The 21,821-nt window shown below is 40.6% G+C and overlaps 1 protein-coding gene across 1 annotated transcript in view; it reads right to left on the reverse strand.

The window, feature by feature from the left end:
• Positions 1 to 2,694: 2,694 nt before the first annotated feature.
• LOC136293576 (von Willebrand factor D and EGF domain-containing protein-like) overlaps positions 2,695 to 21,821 on the reverse strand; it is a 164,539-nt gene continuing 145,412 nt past the window's right edge. Inside the window, exons 26-28 of the mRNA XM_066190542.1 lie at positions 10,999 to 11,094; positions 9,780 to 9,875; positions 2,695 to 2,807 (exon numbers count right to left, since the gene is read on the reverse strand). Of these exons, the coding sequence (XP_066046639.1) occupies positions 2,695 to 2,807; positions 9,780 to 9,875; positions 10,999 to 11,094 (305 nt within the window). The remainder of the gene's footprint in view (positions 2,808 to 9,779; positions 9,876 to 10,998; positions 11,095 to 21,821) is intronic.

Here is a 21,821-nt window from a genome sequence, read left to right on the forward strand (position 1 = left end):
CAATTAAGAGGGTCTTTACATGAAGCAGCTTTTCCAGGTCAAGAGATCCTCAGAGTTATGTAAAGATGCAGTTTCTAAACCAGCAGTGATTTGCTTTGAGAACTCCCAAAGGGTCTAAATAGTCCCAAGAAGCATAGTACATATCTTTAGATGAGAAAAAAGAAGAAAAAACAAGGGAATGACAGCCAGAGATTCAGACTAGGTTGGTATCTGGGGAGATGATAACATAAATTATTAAACAATCAATTTATAAGCTCCTCAAGCTTAGTGAGGGAAGAAGTCACTCTGCCCACAAAGAACAGATGTTTTTCACTTTAGGGAGACTTCTGATATGACTCAGACAGTCATGCCAGTAAGTATGATTCATAATAAATCAGTAAGGAGCAAGGCCTGTTTGAGAAAATATTATCAAGGAATAATTTTATCAATAGTCTGTAGGTCCTGATTTTTCTGCTATTTACCACTTTCCTTAATTTCTCAGGCAATTAGATGTCACATTTTTGAACAATGTCACACTTGGAGGCAGTGCAAGCAGGCTTAGAATTAAAAATCTGTTTGATAAATGGGTGAAACAGCTTGAAATCCATAAGACAAAATTAAGTAAAGACAATAAAGATGGTGCTTTCAGAGGAAAAGTCAATTGTACCAATGCCAAATGGGAAATGAGTGATAAGGTGTCAGGGCTGTGGGAAAGACTGGACTTGTGCAGGGCTGTGGCAGAAAAACGTAAATCTCTTTCCTTAAATGTATTGATCAGAGACAGGAGCCACTTGGGGAGGAAGCTGCTGGGGGCTGAACACAGCCACAGCACACCAGGAAAGACATGGGGAAACGAGTTCAGACAGAGAACAGGGTGGAACTTGGGTGGTTTGGCTCAGGAAAATGGGACAAAATCAGGCAGCAGAGACTCGAGTTTCCTTCAGACATGTGAATGCTGCCACTGGCAGATTTGAGCTAACTTTTCCCCCTGCCCACCAAAGTGGCACCAAGAAATATCAATTTTACTCAGAGCAGACTTTATGTCCAGTGTTAGGAAAGCAAAAACTGTGCTCAAATAATGTAGTTAAATACTCAAACAATTACTCTGATAAACTGTGAGGTTTCCATGACTGATAGGCTTGGAGAAGTTGATTAAAGCTTATACAAATTGTTCACTTACACCAATCCAGTCTGATAGTTGAGCTCTTGGGAGGCTTATCATCCCTGGTTCTTTACAGAAATGTGGGTGTGTGTACAGTTTACTGTAATCCATGCTAGGAAGTTAGCTTTTCATTTCCATATCTCTCAAAATTTTGGCTTTTTGGAGGAATAGCTCATTTGCTTCCATATACCATGAGCCATGTAATTTATATTAGACACCACGAAATCCATAATTTTAATTACTAACTGAATTTAGCTTTCAGCAAGGCTCGCGGATTGAAGGAAACCTGTTAAGTCCCTTTTATTCAGAATATTTCCTTCTTCACATCAAAGCAATACATGTCCATATCAGAGCAGTCAATCAGCATTTCTGCAGAATAAGCCCTGAAACTGAAGAGTGCTTCAAACAGTCTTAAAGACTGTGAGATGAATCATTGCTAAAGAGACACGTGTGTTTGTACGTGTCACTGGTGACTTGGCATTTTGGACATACATAATTTGTAAAGTCTTTTTCTACTTTCTTTTTCTGTCAGGACTGATTTTGTGTGTAACAGATTATTCATGTGGAAAAGGAAGCTTGATTTTTATTTTCTTTTATTAATTAATATTTTCCTCTAAGTGTAATATACTTCCGCTTCATTTGTGAAATGACAAATATCATACTTGGCACATTCACAATTAGAATAATTCTTTAAAGCAGTCCTGGTAATCTTGGTCTGATGGATCCAGAAGGTCAACTCTTGACCTAGCAAGGGAAGTCCCCTGAATGGAAGCACCTGCAGAGAATTCCAGTTTATCTTGTCAGATCCCTGCCCTTATTTAGACTTCTTCCATTAATTATTTGAGAAAATGTGCACCTCACTCTCCTAGACTATGATCAACCTGTTGAACAGATTTTTTTGTGTATAGAAAATTACATCACTTACTTATCTACATCAGATGATTTCAGTATTGATGTAGGAGCTGTAGTTTAGTAGAAGAACATAGTTGTTAAAAAAGTCTATGCAGGACTTTAATTGAGATATTAAATTCTAATTATCATTAACAGAACCAAGTGACTAGCTGAATAGAGTTTCATGATTTCTCTTAATATGTTATGTAATTGAAATGAAAATACATTGATTTTTGCCCCTGGCCTTCCAGTACATGGGGCAGCCTCCTGTTTTGAGAGCTGAAGATTGGGCCAGCCAGGAAATCTTCCAGGAATGGAGTTTGTGGTATGGGCAATGACTGTGGCCGAAAAAAACCCAAACTGTTTTGTCTTAGTGGTGATGCAGGGCATGAACTGGACTCAAAGACCTACACTGGTGTGATGGTCAGGTCAGGCCCAGCTGCCAGATACAGCAATGGCAACTGTGCTATAATGGTTGTTGCAAACCATTCTGGTAGTCAGACATGTCTTATTGAGGGTAAGGCAGAAAAAAGTGGAAAAAAATTATCCAGAATGCAGGCCTAGCTTGCAGCTGAGCAGTCATTAAACTTCCTTTCAAATATAATATAACCTTATTTTCATCTTCCATAAGGCTAACAAGGCTTTATTCATTTACCTGTGAACTATTTCAGGTACGTCTGGTTATTTTTGTTTATTTTTGCATAGCCACTTCTGCAAGCACAGACATTTGGTCTGATGCATCTGCTCCCAAATTGACAGTTTTGCTCACATAGTGCTACAAATGAGAGGTAAAGTTCTTTAGAAATGCACTTATTCTAAGTCTTGTAGTCAGGAGGTGAATATTTGAAATATTGAAAATTAAAAATTGTTTGTCACAGGCTTCTCATGCCTCTGTGTCTCTTATGTTTACAATTTTTAGTTTTTCCTTTCTTTCCCAGTGATGGGGGAAGAAGACTGACAAAGTAATGACCTTGGCTCAGCTGGAAACGGATCAGTACAAGGCCAAATATTGAAAGCCAGGACACATTCTGGGCATTGATGGTTGGGCAAGATTTGTGCCAAAATTGATTTTCTTTTGTTCCAATTAAAATAAATACCAGCTGTTAAAAGAGCTGACCTCGAGCTGAGATAAAAGAATATGTTAAATATGTACTCCCAAAGGTGATGGTATCACAGTAAATAAATAAATAGGGGAATGTGGTGAGCTTTACTCTTTACACCTCTGGAAACCAAATAAAAACATGTGATTTCACAGTTATAGAGAATCAGTAATGAACTACTTATCCCGAGGAAAAAAAAATCAGAGAAATGTTTCATCTACAGTGCTGCTGCTCTTATAAAGGCCCATCAACCTGAAGATATTCTGTTAATAAAAGAATCAGTGCTCTATTATTTTTTAAGAGAGAAAGAAGCAATTAGTCAAATTTCAGCTGGTTTTTCATCCTCATTAGCAGCTTCCATTGTTATGACATTGTTTTGGCATAGAGGAAAAAGAACAGCCAATTCAGAGGGCATCAATTCAAGAAGAACACACATGTCACAGTATTTTAATTAGATCTCATGAGCTAAACCTTTGGTAAATATTGCCAGATTATTGTATCCTAGTTACAGGCAGTCAAACTAAATGCCTTAAAAACTGGTCAGATGTGACTCAACAAGTGGTTTCTTACATTTTCTTGTGTGGCAGAGGAGTGTCGGAAGCTGCCAACCATGCACCATTAAGACAGATATAAAAATAAAGTAGACACAAGTCTGTGACCAATCTCCTTCATGATGGAGCGGGATGTTCCATCAGATTTGAATGAATTTGCTTCATCCCCATGAGATTTTTTCTTTTTCCTTCAGAAAATCAGCTTAAAATAATTAAAGGGTTGAAGGATCAAATTCCACAATTTCAGTTCGTTGCACTTACGTTCTGATTCTGACACAGGTTTAAGTTCATGCAAAGCCTTTGTGTTGAGATCTGAAGTCTCAGAGATAGACCAGGGCAAACTTCTTTAGGAAACATATTGTGGGATCCTGAGCCATCCAGAGTTATAATAATTGTTATAATGACCTTGGAAGGCCAATGGCATCATGTTTCACAACACTTGGAAGCTGTATTGGGATTGTTCTGTCAGGTTATTGCGGCAGTGAGGAGGCTGAGGTCTTGACAGAGTGGGGAATATTAAAATCTAAATATCTATGACAAACCTCACAGCTACGGGGCAGAGAAGCAAAGAACCAGACTTACTGCCACTCTACACATCTCAAAGAGGAAACACTGTTACCAGCTTGGTAAAAGAGTATTTTTATAATCAGGTAGTGAGAGCTCATGCTGTGTCAAAACCACTGGCCCAGACCATGTCCAGAATAAGAACACACAGAGACCTGCATGTGCTGGTGACCTTCAGGTGCTCCTTTTGGAAAAGCCAGCTGTGACAGGGGCTATTTGCTGTAGGACTCCAGCGACCTGGAGCTAGGAACTTGCCTTCCTGGTCTAGGAGCTTGTTGATGTATTCCTGCCACTTTGAAAAGGTAGAAGTGCTGTTTTCTTGAAACGAATCTTAGGGAAGAAACTTGGTTTTGTTGGGTGTCTGTTGCAAAAATCTCCTTAAGAGACAGAATCGTGAACCGCACATATCAGAATTTCTCCTTTTTCTGAGAGGGCAAGGGGCAAGTTTGAATTTTGGATCTGGAGGGGGCAGAGGAGGAATGAAATCACTCTTGAGCTAAAACATGGAGCTTAGCATCTCTGGAGTGCTACTCCAGCTCCTCTATGAACCTTGAAAGGAGAGGTTTACAATTGGAAAATTCTTAGAGTTTTTCTCACTGGAACAAAACCATTTCCCAACAGGGATTGCACAGCAGAAAAGGCTCCTTATGCCCAAGCAAGTTTTGTTCCACTGCATGGTAAGCAGGAAGAGAGACAACTGTGTGTGATAATATTATTAGAGAAAGAATTTTGTGTATTTCTATTTTTTGTTTGATATGAATATGGGCTGGAGAAAAATGGAAGCTGATCATCTTGGTAGCGGATAAAATAGGAACAGGTATTGCAAAAAGCAGTGCATTTTCCGCAGATCCCTGTAGCATCTGGGGGTGTTCTGGTACACATGGACATTAGATGAGGTACTTGGATTTTTTTTTCTGTCTGTGGTTTCCCTGTTTCTCAGTGGATGCAAATAAATTTTAAAAAGGGAAAATATTTCCTCCTTTTTCCATCCTTTATCTCTGTCTATCTCTCCCTGTTCAACCCCCAGCTTTTTTCTGCAGCGCTCAGAAAAACAAGAGCTCAGTTAGGAGAAAAGTTAAAAACATTTTGGAGGAAAATTGGAATTGACATCACAGAGGATAATAACAGAGTTGAAGTTCAAATGAATATTTCATAAATGTATTTACAAGGGATGCTAAGCCACTAAACACTAAAAATGACATCAGCTATGTATGCATTATCCTGTACAGATTCAGCAAAGTCATTTAACAAGCTAAGCTTATGTTAAAATTATAATCAATAAATGCCAATTACAGAAAGAGTTTTATCCCTGCATTTTAAAAGAACAGAGCTATAATTTGCAAGCGAACAACATTCTTTTCAAAATTATTTGCTTTTTTTTAAGGTTTGGCAGGGTTACAGAGGAAAGCTTGAAGAAATCCTGCCTGGGATGTTGTTCAAGGCAGAGAGAGAGAATGGGAAGAATATTGAGGAAATTATAAAGCCATAAGCTTGACACTTATAACATGCAAATAAAGAGAAGTTATTCTGAAGGGCAATGAGGAGCCAGTATGAGTTCAATAATATTAGAACAGAAGACGGCAGCATGAATTTTAATGATGAACATCCTTCACAACTATAACCTTCTTATACTTTATAATTAATTGTTAGAATTATACCTTGATCCTGCATTCAGGGCCTTAAACAGCAGACCTGTACCCCTGGCCAGAAGCCTTCTGACTTTACTGGGTTGTGTTTTGGGTGTATCTGTCAGGGTGATCAGATTCTGCTGCCAGATGTTCATTTCTTTGGCCTAATGTTTCTTTCTGAGCTCAAGAAAAAGAGAGATGTGAGTTACCAGCACAGGAGGCAAGGGCAAGCCACAGACATGGAGCTTTAAACTGGATGTCTAATATGGAATAGGAAGGAAATCACTGATGGGAAAACATAGTCACCCTGGGATACTGTTTCTTTCTTTTCAGAAAGGCAAGTTTTTGGATATTTTTGCAGTCATGAAAACTAAAAACAGAGTCAGACAAAAAAGCTTCTAATGGAAGAACCCTCCCCTATAAAGCTGCTCTTTTCTATAGTTGACACACGCTGAATATTTCCAATCACTTTTTTCAACCTGTTCTTCCAAAAGGTCATTTCCCTACATTTGCAGTACAGTCTGAAAATTGACCATTATTCCTAAAACTATGCCCCTCAAAGTCATAGGTATTTTTCAAGGATAACGTGTGTATTCCACCATACACCTTATTTGTTGGGACAAATGACCTATTTTATCGATTCTCTTTCAGAAGCCATTCTGTTCTGTTACAGATGACTGGGGAAGAAAACTACTCTTTTGACTGACCTCTTTATTTACAGGCTGATAAAGGAGGACTATTGTGTTTTATCCATTATCAATGTCTACTGAAAGTCTCTTTTGCTCTTGCCAAGTTCTCCAGTTGCAGCCACGGACCAGTGAAACTGTAAATAAACTTTCCTGCACAGATGTCTCTGGAATGCCAATGTGAGCTTGACTGATTGTAGCATTAGGAAATCATAATTCACTGCATGACACAGACATGCAATCCCATTGTACATCATCGCAGAAGAGGCAGAGGTTTGGCCTGTGTGATCCCATCTCCAAGAAGTAGCAGAGCTGTTCCAAATTAGTTATAAGCTCCTTAACATACAGTAGATACCTCTGATATTACTGCCCGTTCTAGCTCTCTGAGGCATTTTCAAAATATTTTAGACATAAAATAATTCTGCCTTAGACATTGCCAATCGTCATTGCAGTAGAATGGAAAATCGGTTTTGGTACTGTCAATGGGTTTGTCTGCTGAAAGGCTGAGGTCTTTTGGGTCACCACTTGTGACAGAGATCTATGTCTTTGTTCCTGGTGAAAGCTGACAAGAAAATCTGAGACATCAGTATATGAGGTAGTAAATAGTTAAATTATTAGAGACCTAAAAGTAGAGAATGTTTTGCTTTTTCTAGTTTAGTAGAAGACTGAAAATGTTTAGAGAGGAATAATTGTGGCAGTTGCCACCTCCAAACATCTTGAATGGTACCTGTGAGCTCAGGCCTTTGTGAGTAAGAAACTGATGGAGGTGATCTGTGACTTCTTCTGAAAGGTAAATCTAAAAGTACACGTTCAAGTAGATGCCCAAGATGATTTCTTAGTATTTGTCCATTGTCCCTTTTGTTGGCTAAAGGACCTGCTCTGGCTGTTACAGTATAAAGGCCTGCAACATCTGGGAAATATCTAGAAAATAGTGGTGGAAGTCTCGGTGTATCCTGTGGTTTAGTCACCCTCCTCAATGTGTTAGGAAGTCAGTGAGAAAAAAATGAGGTTCAGGGTGTAGATGACCCCTGTATCTGCATTTCCATCCCTCAATAACGACAGTTGAGTGAATTCACAGGCTGAAAACAAAAAATGAAGCTGGGACTATCTAATCATCTCCTACCCTTGAAAAAGCCCCTGAGAAACAATCCTGCCCTAATGGATTAGAGAGTGGCTGTTGAAAAAAACCTATCCTCTGAATTGTTACTTGTAGAGTGGGTAGGAATATTTGCATTATGAAATGGAAACCCTTGAGATGAACAAAATGGAAACAACTGAGATTAATCATATAAAAACACAGAATTAATACATAGTATGAATTAATATGTTCAAATATAGTATAAATGTGGTTTTGATTTAATTTAATGCCATAGAATAAATAAATATAAACATGAAATAATATTTTCACATAATGAAAAATATGTGGCAGCTACTACTTTCTTACCTTACAATGTGAATGTTTTGCTCTGTTGTTGAGTTTAACGGCCAAAGTCTGTAGATAAAGTGGTGCAAATCTAGGCTGAATTCAGCCTTGCTGATACTACAGAGGAACACAGAATTTGGGAATACAGATTCAAGCAAGACGGGGGTGCTGAGCTCAGGGAAACCTCAGGAGCTTAAATGTGACAAAGCAGTTTTGCACAGGGGAGTGGAGTGATGAACCAGACCTCTCCTTGCCAGAAGCTCATGGATTCTGGCAGAGCCTGTGGGTTTGGCCCACTGTCCCTGTGCTGCTGGGAGATGGGACGGAGGCCAAAGCAGTACAAGAGCAACAAAAAGAGTAACCAGGGGTTGGGTTCAGTCCTTTGTGCTGTTGCAGCTGGAGCAGCTCTGCCAGAGCTGAGGAGAAGGTGAGCAAGGGAGACATTCAGGAGGCTTTTCATGTTTGCATAAATACATTTGTTTCATTGAGCCCAGGGTTTGAGGGAATAGCCTCCCATTAAAACATGAAACACGACTTACTTTCAGGGTTACAATTCTATGCAAAACTTACACCTAACATCTGTGAGGATGAAGACTTTCCTGTTCCCCTGCTTTGCCCCTGCTCACTGTGAATACCCTGGAGCAACATTGTAAGACCTCACCATCTGCTCTCTGACAATAGTCTTCTCTCTTCCTCTTCAAAAAACCAGAAATTTGGGGTAGCTGTGGGACCTGGGAGTTTCAGCCAGATCCTTTTGGACAAAAAAAAAAGATGATTTAACTTCACACTATGGGAAGAAATAGTAAAACTAGAATGACTAGCAAATGAAGGGATTTGGAGCGAAGTTTCAAAGGTTAGATAAATCTGTAAAAAATTACCTGGGCTTGTGTGCCTGCATAGGACAGCAGAAATTGTTAATGTTAGTCTTACTTGCCTTCCACAGGAGCAAGCACGATTTGTTTATTCATTTTATAAACTGAGTCCAGAATATGCCATCAATAACTTCAAACATTCCTGTGTTTGAACTAGAAGGCAGCTGGCACAAAGAAACAATTACAGTCACTGGGAGTTAGCTGACAGAAGATTTTCATAAGTAATTATGTTCTGTGAGTGTGAGGGGAAAGGAAGATAAAGGAGATAATGCCCTTTAAAGGGGATAATGCCTCGATATTTTCCTCATACCCTTTTGCTGTAAAGCTAATGGCAGACACAAACTGAAGTGACCCCGGGTGTAATTGGCAATAACAGATCTCTTCCCATTCCAGGACTTCCAATCCCCCCAAATGCAAATACTTCCGGCCACCTTGGTCAATCCGAACAAGTAGAATTTACAGGGTCAGGCACTAAGGTTACACAGACACACAGAATTTCTGTGCTTAATGACACTTGGGTACAGAGAATGGGTACTCCATTTCCCTTTCTCCTTGACCTCTCCTTTTTACCATGTATTTCAAATTATTTAATTTAAAAGTACTTATTTTGTCAGGCTGGTTGGTGTCAGCATCCATGTGAGAAAAAGATGAGTCAGGCCTCTTATGTTGAGTCTAGAAATGTCTTTGAAAGTACCAGTTTTACTGGCAGCATTATTCTGACAAATAAGAGGAAGAATTTAGGTGCTGATCATGTTATAGTTGACTTTTACACGTAATAGAATCATGGAATCTTTTAGGTTGGAAAAGACCTTTAAGATGATTGAGTCCAAGCACAAACCTAACACAGTATACACACAGCAGAAGATCCCGTGTGTAAAACCCTGTGGTGATTACAAAGCTGCAGTAATTCAGGGAGCACTCACGGGTCTGGCACAGCATTCCCACCCATCCTCCAGAGCACTCGCAGATGTTGGGGCCGACACACTCCCCTCCATGGAGACATTTCTGCAGGCAAACAGCTGAACAGGTTGACATAAAATAAGTGAGGGGATGTACACGATCTATTTGTGTGTTCAAGAGCTGTCTGAGAGGTGACCTGCTAGGCTTTATTCCATATGGCTGACTTCCAAAGGAATGGGTGCGTTCTGTTCCTCACATCATCAGGATGCAGGATTCTTTGATATTTTCTTCTAAAGAAATTTATCTTTGATAATTGTCTACTGGGAGACTTGGCATTTCTAATGCTTAGCTCATCATCAGCTAAGAATAATCTCTCTATGATACATTCATGCATACTATATGCCTACTACGTGTTCCATGTAAGAAACAAATATTTCCATAGCGAAGTTTAATATGTTTATTGCATGCATTATTTGTTCAGAAATCCTGAAAGAGTGAGTGCATGATCTGGTGTATGCATATGAGAGACACTTCCTTCCTTCAGCATTCCTGAATAAATTATTATTATTATAAATTCAAACCTCTGGTTCTGAAATCATATTTACTAGCAGGACCCAAAGGGTAAAAAGCCAATATTTTAATCTGGTTTGCATACAGTATGTCATCTTGATTATAAATTTATTCAGTTTAACTGTCAACTTCATGGTAATGAATAGCCATGTACAGAAAAATATTCCTTGAAAATATTTTAGGGTGAGAGGTTTTTTTTTAATTACATTTTTATGTAACTGTAGTCAGAGTTACAGAGTAAGAACACGTCATTCTCCAAATTATGCACCAATGACCTTGAGAGTACATCAGTTTGGAAAGCTTTATAGCAGGCTTTAGATAGTTCTGTACTTTGAAATACATGACATTTCTCTGAAGAATATAACAAAATATGTGAAGCTGTTAAAACATAAAATCAATGCTTCAAGTTTAATACTATAAAAATGAATTTCCATAACAAGATGTATAACAGAGCCGCATGAAGCAGAACCAGGGTTCCCCCACACTCCTCTTTCTCCTTTGCAACCATCAAGTGTTTATAACATTTTGTATTACCTGTACTTAAAACTGCTTTTCTTCAAACCGCTGAAGTAGCAAAACAGATTCTATGTTGGTTTTTAGTATTAAAAGATTGAAAATTGGTGTCAACTGGACTAATTAATATAAACTGTTTGATGGGAGCAGAGTGCTTACGTTTGCTGCAGTGCTTTCCCCTCCAGCCAGATGGACAGTCACAGACATTTGGGTGGACACATTTCCCCCCATTCATGCACGGGGGATCACAGACACCTGCAGGAACACAACAAAGGAAGAACGTGGGAGCCAGGAAATGAGGGAAGACTTCACTGGAGGCTCACTTGCTTCCTCCCTGCAGAAAGTTACTTGGCTTGTAATTAAAAACCAGAGAAGTAATTTGGAATTGAGGATCTGAAACACAGAGGCTTGATAGGTCCCATAAATCCTTATGGGAAATGCTGCGCTGTGTATGGAAACTCTTTGGCGGGAGCTCTAAGAGCTGCCTCACCAGACCTCAGAGAGGCTGATTACAAAGATTCTCAGAAAAGCAAGTGGACACGCCAAAGATTGTTAGAGCTTTCACTTCCATATGGGAAAATTCCTCCTTCATGTTCTCAGATGTTCATTTGGATAAGAAAAGCCTAGTCGAGGATGGATTGTTTTCACACAGTTTTGGGTACGATTTTGCATTCTACCAAGCATAAATCCTAAAAATCTCATCTTCCATTGCCCTTTTGAACTTAAAGAACTTCTTAAAGTACTTACCTTTTTATTTTATTCTTTTATACAAATAAGATGTGGGAGCTGAGTTGTTCTTTCAAGCACAAGAAACCAGATGGGATTTTTGTTGATTTCATTAAAAATTGAATAGCTAGTTTTTGTGCCTCTGATTAAGCTGTATTTATCAGTGTTGTTTTAGAACATCCAGCATTAAAATCTCACATTTCTGGGAACTCAAACATCTGCAATCCCAACCTGCTTTGATGTGGGAAGATGCCATGGGCAGGTACTCCTCTTGTCCTGTCTCTCCTCGCCTGCTAAGGTAAGTGTAGGAAGCACCCATCAGAGGCAGGGTAATTCAGAAACATGGCAGTGCCAGTATGGTGAGAGTGGGAACGATTTGCCTTTTACATGGAAGGAGGCATTGGATAATTGGGTGGAGTACAAAAAGCCATGTAACACAGCAAGTGACTGGGCTGGGGTAGGAGAGCCAAGTCAGGAGGAGTTTGGCAGTCAAGGTGTGAGCTCACATTTGTGTCTGAAGGTTCCTGCCCTGTTCAAAGCTTTACAGGCACAGAGGAGCTGCCAGTGACTCCTTCCCATCTCGGTGTGGTTCCTCCCTGCCTGCAGGGATGGGTGGCTGTGGGACACCCAGCTCCTCCTCAGCAGGGAGCAGGGGACTCGAGGGGCTGACAGCTGAAGCACAGCAGTGCCTCCATCAGCCCCGAGGTTGTTGTGCTGCCTTTTAGCACATCAGCAGCAGGAACAGAACAGGAATGCTGTTGCTGCAGCAATCCGAGTTGTCACTGCATACAGGACTTTGAATGACCACAGCCCCCCTCAGACCTCTACTGTAGGAGGTGGAATCCTTAAAAGAGCCTCAAAATAGAGTTTATCACTAAAAGATAGCATGCAAAAATGCTGCAGCTTTTATTTGATGGGAGGATAACCTTTAGTTCCTCTCTCAGGGATGATCAGGCATTTTTAAGTAGGTGAATTTAGGTTCCCTAATTATTCCTCTGATGTAGTGAAATATTGCTTTTGTGGCACTTTGTGTGCTGGTCTCTCCCTTCAGTCCAGATGCTGCTGCACTGGCAGCTTTTAGAGCTGTATTGCTGCTCTTGTTTGGCTGCTACATTTGCGTTTCGTTCTGTGCCAAGCCTCCTGGATCCCTCAGCAGCGTGACCTGCCCTTAGGCAGGGCAGACACGACCATGATTATAGGGGCTGCTTGGACCCCAGCCCTCAAACTGTCATCCTCCATTTCCTTCTTTCTCCACCTCTCCTGATCCATGCTGTAATCCTGGCCTCTGCTTACTAAGGCTATCAGGGATCTACAGTTCTTGCTGAGCTGTTAAAAAAATGCTGCAGCCACTGGTTAAAACCTAGATGAGTTCAAAGGGTCATGGCATCCATAACTCTGAAATAATTTAATCTCTTATTTTCCCTTTTCCTTTTTATCTCCCCTTTATCTCACATCTCCAATAAGAGATTTTTGATCCACTATCTTACAATGTATTATATTTGACTTCATATTTCAATTATAAAACAGCTCAGAAATTCAGAATTTAGAAAAGATGAGCCAAAACCATGAGGTTTGGTTCTAGATTTAAAATAACTTTGTGCTTTCTGATATTCATGGACCACAGTGTCCCCAGCACTAACTTGTTCTCCCAAAATCAGTTGAAAATCTATAGATTTTGTTTTGAGATTGTCTGAAACTTGGACAATACCTTCCCACCTCCTCTTAGAAAGTAAAATTAAGAAAAGGTAACGAGGACAGTAGCACTTGTTCAGATGGATATTTCACCTTTTTTTCTTTCTTTTGTTACTTCCATTTTCTGTATATTTTTAACCTTACACAAACAATTGCATTCCTATTGTTTTCTATTCTTTTTGTACTGACAGCAGATTCAGTTGCAGGGAGTGAAATCAGTAATTCAGCAAAGGTTTCAGCAACAGGTGAGGTCCAGTCTGGATCTGAATAAAACACATAAGTTCAAACTGACTTTCAACTTTCCATTTCTCCCTTTTTTTTGTTCAGTTGCCTTACAAATGATCAAGTAGCTACAAAAATATAGCATGAACTGCCTTCATTAATTATGGCATCTCTGACTTCAGTGATAAATCCAAAGGAGTTCAGTTCAAAGTGAACTAATGGTTCAAGTCAGTACCAAACCTGCTCTGAACTGCAGGAGCACTTCTGCCTGCCTGCCCTCCAGGAAAGAAACTCTCTTTTTGCCAAGGAATTCATAAGCACCTTTAGGTAAATGAATGCAGTGTTCTCTCTCCCCTTTTCCTTCCTGACAGCTCCACCTTGTCCTCCCTTTCTTTAACTTTCTTAAATACAACTCCATCTCAATACCCATCAGGCAGACTTCAACATTTGTTAATGAAAACTAGTTCGGATCCTTTCTAGTCCCACTCCTTGGCCTCTGTGGAGGAGTTCCAATTTCAAAATAGCAAACAAAAATGTTCAAGCCTCTCACAGGAAAACTAAATAAATTATCAGACACTAGGAGAGCAAATCAAATTATTGCAATCCTCCCAGGTACTGGCATGACTTTGAAAAGACTCACTTCTTTTCTTTTTTCATTTTTTTTTTTTTTGGCCCTCCTCTTAAGAAAGCCCTGGCATCTTGACCCAGAGACAGCAATGGTTTGATAAGTATTCCATCTCTCTTGGGGACTAGTCCTAATGCCATGGATATAAACACATTTGTGTCTCCCCTTCGTTGCAGTTAGGTAGGATATATCAGTGGGAGTGGGGAGAGTCCTGTGTATCCACAGATCCGGGGTGCAAGCTTGCTGGCAGTCAGTCAGTATCACTAAAGCCTTCAACATTCCCAGCTGCCAGTGCCATCATTTTCATGCTCTTCAGCAAGAACCAAAACCCAGAATTTCATATGCAATGGTGTTACTCGAGTCTGTAATGTGCCACAATCCTGTAAGGCCACCATTTACATCTTGGAACCACTTCCATGATCTCGTGTTTTCCTGAATTGGGGGGTTAGATAAGGTAAGCCTATGCTGAAGGTGGTAACGCAGGGTGAAGAAGCAGTGTGGTTCTGTGTTGTATTTCAGATGAGGGGTGATTTTGATAAGGTAACAAGCAGCTGCAGGTGTTCAGATAAAACACAGGTGTTGCACAGAACATCACTTAAAATGTGCACAGTCCTCCCACGCGCTGAAAGGAGTTCACAACTTGCTGAGCTTTCTGTTTAATGCAGCAGCTATTTCTCTTTGATGGCTTTAATGCATTTTGACCTTACAATCACTTAAAATTTCCTGTGACCCTTTTCATAGCTTACCCCCTCTAGGCTCACTTGACCCAGTGAAGTGCTTCTTGCAACTCTTTTTTATCAACCTCCTTGAAGCTCCATACTAAACTCTTCAGCCCTAAAACCTTTAAGGTAGTCAGACCTTCTGTTTTGGCAGCCAAAGCGAGGAATTTACCTGCAAAATAAATATTTCTGGAGATTACTAAAACCACCCAGCACCTGAAATGTTGTGTGTGAAGTGAAGCCTGTCCTCCTGGTGTAAGTAGCACCAGCCATGGACACCCACAATTTCAATGATTTCTGCTACCTGCTTTTGTTCCCACTGATCTACAGTAACATTGCTACTAAAATGTACACAGTATGAAGCAAAATATCCCTGTTACGCAAAGCCTGAGGGGACTGGGGCGAAGTTAAGCCCTGGACACGCCTTGCTGGGCTGTGGATACTAGCACTGACTCTATTGAAGGGTCACACTATTAACCAGCAGTATCTGCTGACCAGATACAGTGATCAGAAAGAGCCAGACATGTCCTCCAGACTTCCAGTGCTTCTGTGGATTATCAGACAAAAGGTTTCCTGGTTCAACCTAAGCCACCTTTAGACAAAAGGACTTCATTACACCTTTTCTCACTGAAAGGAGACAATAAGTAGTGAAAAGCTTTTAATTTTGTTCAAATAAGACATATCACCACCCTCATAAAGTAAAAAAGAAAAAAAAAATGGAATATTACAGCATGGCCCTAAAATCTTAGAAGAAAGAGATCCCCTACAATATTTCAGGAACTGGAACATCCATGTCCTTTCCTGGCCATGAGACTGCAGAGACTATTTCTTTCTGAATCAAAAATTACCTGTCATCACGTAAGCTGAGCCTTGGCTCTGATGAGGAGACAGTGCATCAAGCTGCAGTGCTGATTAGAAGATGTAGTTTTCAAAATAGCTTTTCTTTTTCTTTTCTCTCTCTCTCTCTCTTTTTTTTTTTTTTTTTTCTTTTCCTTTTCCCTGTAGAAGCTGAGTAAATTGACCTGCTTCTGGGTGCATCCTGCCTTTGGATGGAAGAGAGAAAATAGCCTCAAGCAGTAACATCTGTGTGGGCCAGCTAACGCAATGCATCAGGCTGTATCTTGCTGACAAAGAACACAGAAATGCAGCCAAAAGAACACCTACTGGTAGATACATACTTCAACTTATCCCTTAAGTCACCATCCCTGTGCTGACATTTCTGGGTGATTCACAGGCACTGCTTTTATTTCTGGCTGGTGTTGGTTTTGATCTGATGACTTCTCTGTGGGTCCAGTACATATTTCAACTTGTTCTATTGCTCTTTTGTGGAGCAGGGAGCCTGGTCAGTCTCAGGTTTGTTTTTTCTACGGGTACATGTTGTTTTAATGTTTGTTTCCTCCTTGCTGCTTGGTGTTTACCTTGATTTGGTGTGACATTCTCAAAAGCAAAGAGCTGTATCTGGGGAGATACAACCCAGTACGGACACAGAGCATGGGACAGATTTAAAAACATCACTGACTGGTCTTGTCAGGAAAGTGCAGCTGATAGAAGTTGAGCTGTGGACAAAAATGAAGCCAGTAGATGTGAAAGAAGTGGATTTTGTGTTAAAGCTGGCACTTCTAGCCCTTTCAAGTACTTGAAGGTAAAATATATCACCTATTGATAAAACAAAATGAACGTGGAGAAGCTCTGTGCCAGGAATGGCATGATCATGACACTGCAGCCCTAAAGTGCAGGGATGTTGCTGATTCTTTTCACAGCACACAAACAGGAAGGTCAGGCCAGCAGTTTCACGAAACAGCACAGTTCAATTGATGGACTGGAAGAAGCTTCTCCATCTCTCTGGGTGCATTATGCACCCAAGCAGCACTGCTCGGATGAAACATTATCCTGACTGCAGAAAGGGAACAACTGCTTGGATGCTTCTAAGTTCCAAATAAAGATTTCATCTTGTTGAGTGATCTTTAATCCTTTAAAAAAAAATAAATCCCCAAATGGGTGTGTTCTGGCCAAAAAAAGATGTTTCTAACGAAGGGCACCATTGTTTGGATTCTACTGGCAGGAGCTAGTGGAGGTAAAAAATGTCATTCACCCCTTTAGAGGGTATAACTGATGCTCAACAGATCATTAGCGAGATGGATGTACCAATATATCTGCTGCTGTGAAGGTCCCAAATGCACACAGCTCTGAAAAACACGTTATGGATTCGGGACACCAGCAATTTCTAGTCCCCTTTTTTCTACTTCCAAGGGCAGTGAGGAAATAGTTTTGCCCATGCTGAGTTTTAGGCACATATGCTTTTCCACAGCTTGCTTTTCTCTGAAATTCCTCATCTGTGTTGATTTGGGTTTGTAAATAAAGAAATAACTTTCTCTGCAAGCTCTGTCTGAGTAACCTCAGATGTGTGATCCACTGAATGCCAGTAATTATAACCACAGATTAAATTTTAGGGAGAAAGAATACTTGTCATGTAAAAAAATTGCAAATTTTGTGCAATGCTCTAAAATTCGGATCCTTATCCATATCAAACTACCAATCATTTTGAGTTTTGCTCATCCCTATTTCTCGCTTCACGTACCCCTGGCAGAGATGCAAAGCACTTCTTCAATAAATTACCTTTCTCAATAGTAAAAAATAATCTCGTAGAAACCTCTGAGGGATGCAGTGCGGGAGAACAAATTACTACAAGACACAGAGGGAGCTGTAAATGTAATTGTGATGGTTGTGGTGACAGTTTGCATTTCTAATATATTCACTTTACCACAGAGCTCTAGCAATAAGAGTTAGTTTGCATGACCTAGCACACATTTCAGAAGAAAAAATGGTCAGAAAAATTGTAAACCATATAGATAGCAGTGCAATGTCAGTGCTTTGTCTAATTATGTCTGGGTCTTCATTCTGATGTGTGCTCTGATATACTTATGGGGCCTTTTAGAGATATTAAAGCAGGAAATAAATCTAATTTAGTTATTAGTTCAGTAAAAATGAGAAAAATAATTACTACTATATGAAAAAAACTACTGAGCTGCTAGACTGCGCTCCTAGAGTCAGTGTGTGATGCACTGCATTCCTGTTTGCTGCCACGTTGCTCTCAGCAGCTGATAACATTTTCTGTCAGCTAGGGAGGATCCTGATCTCTCCATCTGTACCTCCAAAAGATTCCCTGGGAGGGAGTGGCAGGCGAGACTCCTAAACCAGTGGGGGATTGTCACTGCAATGCAGGCAAGGGACTCCCCATTCTCCTTGGACTGAAATGTCTCTCCCTCTTGGTCTCATGATCTCCATTTTGCCTGTTGTCTGTTGCCAGGTGAAACTCTCCACTTGCAGTTGTATCATGTCGGGACAGCTGCAGAATACTTCAGCATCTTCCAGAGTAAAACCACCATAAACCAAATAAGCACGTGTAGGTGCTCCTTTGGATGTTTGGGGAATATTCTGCTGGGAACTGTGAGATTTTGAGACCATTAGTAAATCCTTTTTCTCATTTACGGACTGGTTTTAGTCTGATTGCAACACTATTAATTTGAAAAAGACTACAGCTCTACTTTATTCTCATCTTTGCAACTGTTAGTGTATAATTAATGTGGGGAATTGCAAAGTATGCTCACAACACAGGTCGTATTCCCAACTTGTTATGGGCTTAAGTTTGCTAACATTTTCTCTTCATTGTAGAATGCTCTGTGTTTTATTAGGTCAGTGAACCATTCCAGCCTGTGTATAAATTGTTCTGTTGAGTTGCTTTCTTGTCATGCCTGAATGAGAAGTGAAAGAGGACTCACACACACAGTTTCTCCTCTGTTGATTGTTTCTGCAGCTCTGTGCTAGAGGATGACCTGCACTTTAGGCCATTTGGGCACATTCCCCTTGCCCTGAGTGGGATAAGGCACTGCCTGTGCTTGGTGCAATTTGGTTCATTTTCATCTATGCAAAAAGAAAAGGGAGATTCAAGCCTCAAGAAAAGAAGAGCAGCCATGGGCTGCAGTGGTCTGGTTGATAACCCAGCCAAAATCTAAGGACCTGGTCAGGAAGTTTGGAATAGGACTGCTGCCTGCACTGGCACTGCATTAATCTGTTCATCATCACCCTGTTCTTATCTGCCTCAGAAATAAGCGTGAGCTTACATGGAAATCAGTGCTGGAGAGGATTGTCTTGCTTGTGTCTTTTCGTGGATAAACAGACAACATTAATCTCCATGACCATCTGTCCTCTGGGCTTTTGAAGCGATAGATACATTGCTCCTTTTGTAAGAGACGTTTAAAAAATATTTTAATCAAAAAATACATCCCCAAAATGTTGTTTCTTAAATCAATTAGTGGGCAAAAAAGCAATTATTCTCATGCAGAAGCCCATTGCAAAGAGAGATGCAGTAATTCAGGAATCCCTTTTCTTTTGCTTTAGGCATGCTTTTACATAGAGCAGCAGATCTGGCACATTTCCTCTGTGCATTTAAGATACAGGTAAAGAATATTAAAATTTAGATGTTCTACTCTAGCAAAATTCATGCTGTAGTCTGGGAATGTTCTGCTTATGGAATGAATAAAAAATTTAATAAGGCTTTTGGGCTTATTTAGGAGATATATTCAGTTCTTATCCAGATGTATTCTTGTCCCCTTCCTGAAAAATAAATTTAGACAGATGCATGTGCTCAAAATCCCTATTAAAAGAAATACATCAGCTACATATATATGAAAAAATTTATTTTTTAAGAAAGGCCGACTAATGGTTTTGTCACAAATCCTTACTAAGAGTGAGCAGTGAGGAGCTCTGCTCTGAGAGCAGACCAAAAACCAGGTTGTGCCCTGAGTCACTGTCTCCTGTTGGGAAGTCACAGCTCTCCCTGCTCCCCCCAGGCAAGATGCACGGATCATGTTTTGTTCAGCTGAAGAGGAAAGACAGCAGTAACTTTTTTTTTTTTTTTTTTTTTTTTTTTTTTTTTTTTTTTTTTTTTTTCTGTTCATCCTCCATTGCATTTCCTGCCCAGGGGAGGAAGATGACATCTAATATGAACCTGTTCTGTTACGTAGACTGGAAAATCAAGTAAGGACAGAGACCAGTGTTTCCTTTTCCTGTGTCTCCACACTGGGCACCAACCAAGGGACAAGCCAGCCCACAAATCTTTGCACTTTAGTTGCACAGATAATGCTTTGAACAGGAAGTTGCAGGTCTGTTTGCTATAAGCAGCTGCTCATTTACTTCCAAACACCCGCTGTTCAAGCATATTTGTCGTCCAGGAATCTTAGACAAACACTTGCTGCTTTCAAGCACATCCTTGCCGTATGGAAAGCAAGTCTGATGTAAATGATTCCTCCATCCATTTGGATGAGATATGTGGTTTGTTCCCTGCCTGTTTGTGTGGGAGGTTTTGCTGGACCTTTGGTTTGCAAACTGGCTGATTTTTGATAGCTTAAGTCAATCTGGCTACTCAGTGAAGACATTCCAGAGAATATATCACATAGTGTCAAGATGACAACTCGGTGGGAGTCTGATTTGTTGAGCAGTAAAACTTCCTGCTTATGCAACTGGCGAGGCAGTAATGTACAGAAACATTACATGGGAAGGCTGGAATGTGGGAAATCAGTGACTTTCACAATATGACATTGCTTAGCAAAAAGCTGCCTTTGAAACCTAGTGTTCACATTTCCAATTAGTTTGCCTCTAGCTCTCATGCAAAGAAAGTCCTCATGCTGCCGGGAAGGGAAAAGAAAGGAGGAGGGAAGAGGAGCAAGCAGAGCTGGAGGAATGACTGTGAGTTATATTGTGCACTGTGAATTGGCTATAAATCCTGGCTGCAGGAATTACTGAAATGGAGAAATAGTTATCTCCTAACTCCAATCCAATCTGCAAAGCCCCAGTGTCAGTGCAATGATTTATGTGATACAAAGCCGTCAGGATTGAGCCCGGCAAAACGAAACAGACGCACACAGAAACTTGTTCTCAGTTTTAAATGGGGACCATGTCCCAGGCCTCTGTCTGTGTTGCATGGCCATGAGGTAGTGCCAAAAGAGGGGCTGAGCTCAGGCTCCAGGTGTGCCTGGTGCGCTGGAAAAGGCAGGAGGAGGAGGATGCTGGTTTCCCCTGACCTCCGCTTGCTGATGAGCTCCAGAGGGAGCTGTGGCTCGCCTTTTTTTTCTCAGAGATGCACTCACAGGAAGCAGACAGCAGAGGAAAGGATTAATGTCGTCCCGTGAATGCCTCTTATTCTCCCCTTCTCTTCATTCCAACCTTTCCTAACAAAACTCAGCTTTTATGGGATTTCACTTTTAAAGGTTGTTCGTAGAGCAGTCGTATGAAAATCCACGTAGTAAATAAAGGAAACCTACTGCCTTGTCTTTGTTTATAATTTTTGTAAGGATGCAGTAAATATCAGTCAGAACCCTGCTTTAAAGCCTCCTGAAAAGCAGTGACATCCCAGGATTTTTAAAGCTGTGTTTGTCAAAAGGGAATTCAAACCACTGCACAAACAATTTTTCTTTAGCGCCCGAGTGTGTTTGTTGGATGCAAAGTTGATCCAGAAATATATTTTATTTTGAGGCGCTGCCAGCATTTGCCTCTTCCCTCTCAACAAGACTGATTATACTGGAAACAATCCTTCTCAAGTGAGGATACGAGGTTGTAGATTGCTGAGGCACAACCACACATTTCCCTGTCAGCGCTGCCACCCGCACGCCCGGGGTGTGGGTGTCTGCTTTGCATAATCACCAGGCACTTACTGCAGCTGGCAGCCAATCAGACCTCGCTGATTTACACTTTTTGGGCTTTCGGAGTGATGTTTGTTTGGGTACAAACCACAAACTTTCAGGCTGAATGCCTTTCTCCACGCACTCAGGGAGCAAAGGAGAGTGAGCCTGAATAGAAAAGACGTGGTGCCATCACTCTGTCCTGCGCGTTTTTGGCTGTCATGCAGACAGTATTAGAAATTCCAAACTGTACAGGGATGAAAGTGAAAATCCTAAGCCATGGTTCTATGTATTTAAAACAAGCCAATAACCTGTTTGGTT

Source organism: Chamaea fasciata, unplaced genomic scaffold (genome assembly GCF_029207755.1).
Source record: "Chamaea fasciata isolate MVZ Bird 193981 ecotype frontalis unplaced genomic scaffold, bChaFas1.0.hap1 SCAF_8, whole genome shotgun sequence".
Lineage (NCBI taxonomy): Eukaryota > Metazoa > Chordata > Aves > Passeriformes > Sylviidae > Chamaea > Chamaea fasciata.